Source organism: Ochotona curzoniae, unplaced genomic scaffold (assembly GCF_017591425.1).
Source record: "Ochotona curzoniae isolate NIBS_2020 unplaced genomic scaffold, NIBS_Ocur_1.0 contig_2861, whole genome shotgun sequence".
Lineage (NCBI taxonomy): Eukaryota > Metazoa > Chordata > Mammalia > Lagomorpha > Ochotonidae > Ochotona > Ochotona curzoniae.
Genome location: NW_024465620.1, coordinates 3,614,418 through 3,622,233, shown reverse-complemented (window position 1 = coordinate 3,622,233; position 7,816 = coordinate 3,614,418). Strand labels below are relative to the sequence as shown.

Below are 7,816 nucleotides of genomic sequence, written 5' to 3'. Positions count from 1 at the left end.
GCTTCCCACAGACCTGCTCCAGCTTTTGTAACCATTTGGGAAGCAAAGCAGCAAGTGGGAGATCTTTGTCTCTCCTTCTCTCTGTAATTTTGTCTTTCCAATAAAAATTTTAAAAATCTTTTAAAACAATCATCTCTGACACCTGTATCCAGGAACACTCCTAATTTGTGGGAGAGCAGGGCTCACCCAGGAGCTGCTCAGAGGCCTGGGCGCTGGGGCAGACACCTTTGCTGTCTGGAACACAGCTCCGGAAAGGCAGTGCTGTGGTCAGCTCACATGTTTGTCCACAACAGGTTTTCAGCAAAATCCCGGATGTCGGCTGCATTAGGCCACGCGTTCCCTCCACTCCCAGAAAGAGCATGCGCAGGTAAATGATGGCCAGCCTCGCGCACTCGAGGGATCCTTGCATTGCTCTAAAGCTGTGTGAGCTAGCACTCAGATACTGGAAATGGCTCTGTCAACGTGCCAGGTCAATGCCCTGCGGGACGAAATACAAGTTGTTCACCAGAGACATGGTTTAGAGGCCAACTCATCATTTCTACCAAAGCCTCACTCAGTTTTCTCAGCTCTTTTAAGTCTACCATCCCTCTGGGCCCAGCGCGATAGCCTAGTGGTTAAAGTCCTTGCCTTGCATGTGCTGGGATCCCATATGGGCGCCGGTTCTAATCCCGGTGGCCCTGTGTACCATCCAGCTCCCTACTTGTGACCTGGGAAAGCAGTCGAGGACAGACCAAAGCCTCGGGTCCTGCACCCATGTGGGAGACTGGGAAGAGGCTCCTGGCTCCTGACTCAAGCCATTGGGCCGCTAGGGGAGTGAATCATCGGATGGAAGATCTTCCTCTCTGTCTCTCCTCCTCTCTGTATATCCGCCTTTCCAATAAAAATAAATATATCTTTCTAAAAATCCTTTATTGTAGTAATTATGACGATTCCTAACAATTGTTACTAGCTCCTTTCAAAAAGAAATCTATCGTCCCTTAACGTTTTCTCGTTGACGCCACCCGACCTGCACGGCTGGAAACAACAGCCCAAATAAGTTTATAGCCAAGCTGAGCCTCCTCTGGGTGTTGGTCGGGTGTGGATTGATGGAAATACCCAAGAGGGGCTTCTCGGGAGAGGAAAGGTGTGTTTCTGCTTCCCATGTAGAGGGGACAGCTCAGGATCGGGGCGCCCTGGCCTTTTTGGAAGCTGACCATCTAGGTGCAGAACAATCACAGGGTCCACCAGGAATTTGAACTCAGAATAGCCAACTCCCATGGGCATGACTCCAGTGACCTAACAACCTTCTGGCTATCAAAATTAGGTCAGTCCCCGCCCTTAATCCAAGGGCTATTTGCAACCAGTAAAGACATCAGAGTTTAAACATCCACCCTTGTGTGAGAACACAATCCTTCTTAATCCCATAACATAGCCTAGCCATTGTTGGAAACACTTGGTTATACTGGAATAAGACGTGGTTATTGGAATGTAGATTCCTGGTGCTGTCTGTTCTCCCTGACACATGGTCAGTAGCTAAACTGACACCAACCCTGAGCTCATATCCTGGAGGCCCAAGGCCAGAATCAAGCAGTCAGCAGAGATGTGTTCCATGGCAGTAGTCCTCTGCTTCCTAGGCCTTCCCTGTCACCCTGCTTGCTGCCTTCATCATCACTCAGAGGCTTAGCCATGTGTCTGGGGTCCAGCTTACCCCTTTTGATATGGAGCCCCAGCACATGGAATGAAGGGTACACTGCACCCCAGCATAACAGCATCTTCAATAATGACAAATTACACCATCCGTGAATCTGTCTGCATATAGGCCACTGTGGAAGGGCTATGACTTTTTTTTTTTTTAAAGATTTTATTTTTATCACAAAGTCAAATATACAGAGAGGAAGATCTTCTGTCTGATGATTTACTCCCCAAATGACTGCAACAGCAGGTGCTGCACCAATCCAAAGTCAGGATCCAGGAACCTCTCCCAGGTTTCCCAAGCGGGTGCAGGGTCCCAAGGCTTTGGGTTGTCCTCGCCTGCTTTCCTGGACCACAGGCAGGGAGCTGGGTGGGAATTGGAGCTGCCAGGATTAGCACTGGTGCCCAGTTTAACGTGAGAACTTTAGCCCCAGCCACACCACTGGGTCCTGTGTAATCAAATTATAACAGAATACGTGATTTCCTGCCCCCCGCCAGATGGGTTTGCCAAACCGATGGACCTCCTGCGCCTATGGGAAAGTACTGAATGGGAGCAGCGATGTCCATTGTATTTTGACCATGTTGCTTCCAAAAATTATATATTGGGAAGAGACATTCCCCAGGGCCCCCCAACCTATGCCTGCCATCACCCTGGGCGCTCTAATGGGGGCAATACCTGCAGCTGCAGGGTGGACCTCAGTCTTTTTTCCCTCCCACAAGGCGGACTGGCGCTGTGCAAGAACAGTTAAGGGTTTCTATGGCCAAGGTTAGAGAAAGTTTCTACTCACCCTTGCTCCCTACATTTTTAATAAATTTGTTCAGTTTATTCAACAGTGCTTTAGGACTGTGGCCCTACTGACTGAAGTGGTTGCAGATTTGGCTGCCCATCACTGCCAGCCCATCTCCTGGGCTCGGCCAGAGGACAACCTAAGCCAGACACAGTGGCTGTGGATCCCTGCCCCATTTAACAAAGAAAGGGGGAGAGGTGGGGCTCAGGGGCAGAGGTCGCTAATCAACAAGATGGCAATTAGCACTCAAGGTCACTGGGTCACATGTGGTCAGCCAGATGGCAGCCACGGACAGAGACTGGGAGTGAACCAGGGCAGGGACCAGGCTTTTCAAAGGCCTATGGGGGTGGCTTCCGCTCTAGGAAGCACAGCATGTTGAAGGGCATTCTCAGCCAGCACTCCCCATCAGCTTTACAAGCAGCTCAAGGAAACCCAGCTTTGTCACTCTGCACGCCCATTGAGCGTACGGCTCTCAAATGCTGCCAACACCACACTCAGAGGGAAGTGCAGCGCCAAAGCCATTTTGAGCTAGCATTGAAAACCAAGGCCCTCTGGCACCACAATACTAGCACTGGGAAACACAGCATGTTGAAGCATACATGCCCCTAGTAATTGGGGCCTGGTTCCTTCCCCCTGGAATTCCTGGCCTGAAATGCTTACAGAACCCCTGTCCCTCTGTTTTTCTCACGCGCCAGGAGGCTGTGGAAGGAGTCATTTTATTGTAAAGGCAGATTTACAGAAAGAGACAGGTCTTATGTCTGCTGTTCACTTTTTCCATTTCCGGCGGCGGTGGCGGCGGCGGCTCTTGTGGACAGAAGCTGACTCGTCCTGAGCTGGAGGGGCTGGGGTTGGGGCGGGCCGAGTGCCCCCAGCTGCCACAGGAGGCAGGCTCAGGAGGCCCTGCTGGCCGTCCGGTGCTCTCCTAGGAGCAAAAAAGGGCCGCAGCGTGCGGCGGGTGGGGAGCTCGGTGAACGTGAAGATGTGTTCTCCGTCTGTGGTGTTGCGGAAGGAGACACACCCAGCTTTCATGTGCAGGAAGATGCTCACCCGCTGTATGCACGGCTGCACGTTGAGCGAGGTCGGGGGGCACGGCTGCACGTTGACCGAGGTCGGGGGGCGCTGATGCACTTTGAGCGAGGTCGGGGGTTCGGTGCTGGAGGTGAATCCTTCACGGTCTCTCCGGCTCACAGTCCAGAAGCCGCACTCTGAGCTCAGCCTCACGGGCCCTTTCCGATTCACGGAGTCCAAGCAGATGCCCACGTCCCACTCCTGGCAGCTCTCCACGTCCACCTCCCAGTAATGGCGGCCGGAGGTGAAGCGTGGGGAGCCCAGCACGCACATGAAGGTGTCGAACCTCTCGGCACACTCCCTGCGTGTCTGAGGGGAAGACACACAGCTCACGCTCCTCAGGTCCTCAGAAATGAACAGGTACTTGTTGGCCGTGTCCACATCGAAGGTCATGTTCACTGTGGAAAGAAAGGAGCAGGTCAGCAGGTGCCTTCTGGACTCCCGTCTCCTCCAGTCCACCCGGCTTCCGTCCCACTCCTAACTGGTCACATTGGACCCAGAGAATGAATGTCTCTGCTGCAAGACCCTCTCTCTCATTCATGGCGGGACTTGACTTGTCTCTGCTTTCAAGTGTTGGATTGGTAAAGATAGGCCTTGAAGCGTAAAAATGGGAAGGGAAATGCTGCGACTACTTTCAGAAACCGTTTTACCCGGCATCACCAGCAGCCCTGGGGGGTTCACGTCAGAAACCCGGATTCTCGGGACACCCCAGGACTGCAACCCCCAAATCTGCCTTCAGGGACGTTCAGGCTGGAGAACCATATCGCAGATCCCGGGCCCAGCTAGCCTGAGTGTCAGCGCCCAGGAGAGGGACGGGAGCCCTGTGCCGTGGTCAGCGTGTCTGACTTCAGCAGTCCTCGTGTGCCCAGGACACTGTTTGCACGTGGACCAGCAGTCACAGCGGCCAGTGGCTCCCACAGGGCATGCCGAGCTCTGGGAATTGGCCTCGACGGGGTCTTCCTAAACCTCCCATGGGCTCCTCCCAGGTCTCAGGAGCTGAGATGCCCCTTGTCCAGGAAGCACGACAACTTCCGGTACAGGGACTGGGCCCCTGGCCGTCTCACTGGCAAAACTGCTTTTCCGGAGCTGGCTGTGTGTGGGTAGACGGTGCATCCTTACCTTGGAAATCCCGCAGGCTGGGGTCCATTCGCAGAACTGTCTGCAGGCGGCGCTGTAGCGGCTTGAAAGCTTCTACCAGCGCTCTCAGCTTGCGAGCCACCTGGACCTCATCCGGCTTGGTGACCACAGGGCAGGCTGGACACAGGAACCCGTCCCCGCCAGGCTCCCTCTCCAGGGTGTCCAGGCAGTGCCTGCAGCACAGATAGCCGCACTTGAGGTACACCGGGTCCTCCACCAAGTTTGAACAGGCACCGCAGGTCCCTGCTGCTCGTACTTGCTCGTAAGCCATGGTGGCGATCTAGGGCAAAAGGCATGTTAGTGGACAAGCAGAAGGGTCGGGCACTGTGCCCCCTCACAGGGCAGACACAGGCCTGTGTGTGCAAAGCATAAACTATGCACAAATAACCACGGCACAGGGCCCCCACATTCTCATGTTTCTTAAAGCTCATGCAGCGTGGCTGAGCCCCTCACAGAAGGCTCTCCAGGGTGGTTCCCACGCAGTGGCCCACTAAGCTTGGCAAGCTGGGCTTCTGCGCTCAGATCTCCCAACACTCACTTGAAGAAGGCAGAGCATAGCAAACAGCCCCGATGGCGTTTGAAGCTCAAGTGGGCGTGGACGGAGTCCACTGTGAACCTTCACTGGTTTTACCTACATGCCTGCCAGGGAGCACATGCAGTTACACACGTGCTTCCCGTGTTTCTGCTGGGCAGCGCTGGTCTCCATTTAGGGACGGACCTTGTACACCCCAACCTTGGCTGTTCACCTTGCTAGTGACCGGGTGGGGGGGACCCCATAGCGCATTCACAGCACCAAGAGCAAAGCAACAAAAGCAGCATACGTTGCTGGGCTTGTGTCCAATTCCCTAGCCCTGTAGCCCTGGCTGTTGGTGAGGCAGAAGCTGCATGGGGAGCCCCGCTCCAACCCCGAGCTCCCTGCCTGCCTTCTGACCCGGGCCCTGAGCTTCCATGCAGCTTCTGGGAGCGGGCCCTCAGGAGGAAGCCCAGCTATTGCGGTCCCTGGCAGCCCCACAGCAACACCAGCTGCAGATGCCTGGATGTTGTGGTCTTTGGGGAGCGCCCCCAGGAATGCAGGATCCGCCCGCCTCTGTCTCCGCACGGCCTTGAGTTCTAGTTTGAGAAATCAACATAAATGTTCCCGGGTGCCATTTACCTCCTCCCAGTCGGTCTCTGCCTCCAGAGACCTCCAGCTGCTTCCCAGGAAAGCTCAGTTCTGTGAGTAGCTTGGGTTCCAAGCTGCTTTTAAGGAAGGGCCTGGCCCCTCCCTGCGTCTACGCCCAGGGGCCCCTCCCTAGTGCAATCACGTGATGGGGTTCTGCCTAGATCAAGGCATTTTGCCGTCGGCCTGAGACAGTTTTTCTTTTTAGATTTGTTTATTTTTAGTGGAAAAGTAGATCAGGTTTACAGAGAGCAAGAGATAGAAAAGATCTTCCATCTGTTGGTTTTCTCCCCACGTGGCAGCAACGGCCCAAGCTGAGCCGATTGGAACGTTCTCTGAATCTCACGCGGGTGTGGGGTACCAAGGCTTTGGGCCATCCTCTACTGCTTTCCCAGGCCACAGGCACGGAGGAGCCGGAGGGAATTTGGAGCAGCCAGGGCTTGAACCGGTTTCCATGTGGCTTGCCAGCACTGCAGGTAGAGGATTTGGCTACTGTGCCAAGATGCTGGGCACTATTTGGGCTGTGCCCAGGACTTCCCCCTGCCTGGATGCGGTTCAGCATGGAAAATCTCGTCAAGCATTCGGCCACCTTCCACCTGGCACCCTTAGGATTCGTTGCCTGCCACCCGGGTGCTCACACCATTCTCCCACCCAGGCTGGTGGGATACTGTGAGAGCCTGTGGAGCCAGTCACCATGGGTTGGGGGCCTGACCCCACAGAGAATTCTGACATTAAATAACAGCAGTGTCTAGAACATCATGAAATTGTCCTAAAATACAGTGTGGAATGATTTGGACATCAATCTAATCCAACTGATCAAGCCATTCAAACCTGATAAGGTTAACTTGAACGTTGATGTCCTTAGGCTAGCCTTATAACTCACTTGACATTCTCCCAGTTTGTTGTTTTTTTTTTTTTTAAGAGGAGTCTGGGGCCTCGAGTGAGGAGCCCCCACCCCGTGTGAGGGGTCCCACGCTGGGTGTGCAGGGCCCTGCCACACGCTTGAGAAACCCTGCCCGCGTGAGGACCTCCAGTGCCCGTGGGAGCCCTGCCACGCCGCATTTCAGAAGCAGGTGAGCGTTCTGACGCAGCTCTGCCTGGGCTCGGCAGAGTGTGAAGCCACACGTGGGAGATCTGTCTCTCCTTCCCTCTCTGTAAATCTTTCCTTCTCATAAAAATAAGTAAAATGTTAAAAAAAAATTTTAAATAACTCTAAAAAACCTTTATAGAAATATCATGTTTCCAACTGTCTCTGTGTGGGTGGTGAGGTCTGTGTGCCAGCTGCCGGCCACCCAGGGATGGGGTGCGTGGACATCTCCCAGGAAAGGTGTTTCTGCGAGTGCCAGCTGCTGTCCTGTCAGTGCTTGCGCTGCAGAGCCAATGTTCCCGCGGGTCAAACTTCATAGCTTAGTGTTCTGGAGCGCAGGAACTGTGGCCCTCCCAAACGTGGACAGGAGAGGATTTTGGACACGTGGCGTTGACTAGTAAATAGGACTGTGGTCAATCAGTGAGTCTCACCTGGTCTCTCTACTTTTTTATTTTGTTGAATGTGGTGGAAAGTGAGGTGACATAGAGAAAAGCAGAGACTTGCCATCCGCTGGTTCACTCCCCAAATGGCTACAACATCCGGGACTGCGTCAGGCCAAATGCAGGAACCCCATCTGTCTCCCGTGTGGTGGTAGGGACTCGAGTCCCTGAGCCGTGCTCTGCTGCCTCCCAGGCCACAGGCAAGGAGCTGAAGGGGAAGCGGAGCGGTCAGCACACAGCAGTGCTCCCGCAGGACACACTGGCCATGCAGGCGGAGGCTTAACATGCTCCGGCACAACATCGATCCCATCCTTCACTTCCAGGTTGTGCCAAGGGCCTGGTGGACCCTGTGATTGTTCTGCACCCAGATGGTCAGCTTCCAAAAAGGCCAGGGCGCCCCGATCCTGAGCTGTCCCCTCTACATGGGAAGCAGAAACACACCTTTCCTCTCCCGAGAAGCCCCTCT

General features: G+C 54.4%; 1 protein-coding gene across 1 annotated transcript; it reads right to left on the bottom strand.

Moving 5' to 3' along the window:
* Positions 1-3,224: 3,224 nt before the first annotated feature.
* LOC121155069 (ret finger protein-like 4A-like protein 1) lies at positions 3,225-4,935 on the bottom strand. Its single transcript, XM_040978250.1, has 2 exons — positions 4,647-4,935; positions 3,225-3,925 (listed from the first exon to the last, which is right to left on the bottom strand). Exons 1-2 carry the CDS (start codon positions 4,933-4,935, stop codon positions 3,225-3,227), a joined length of 990 nt encoding a protein of 329 aa, XP_040834184.1.
* Between the last annotated feature and the right edge of the window lie 2,881 nt (positions 4,936-7,816).

What these genes read in the sequence shown, in the direction of transcription:
- LOC121155069 (XM_040978250.1), bottom strand. Translation starts at nt 4,935, where the DNA reads ATGGCTTACGAGCAAGTACGAGCAGCAGGGACCTGCGGTGCCTGTTCA. An exon ending in CAGCCTGCGGGATTTCCAAG is followed by an intron (nt 3,926 to 4,646) that starts GTAAGGATGCAC and finishes TTCTTTCCACAG; the next exon opens with TGAACATGACCTTCGATGTG.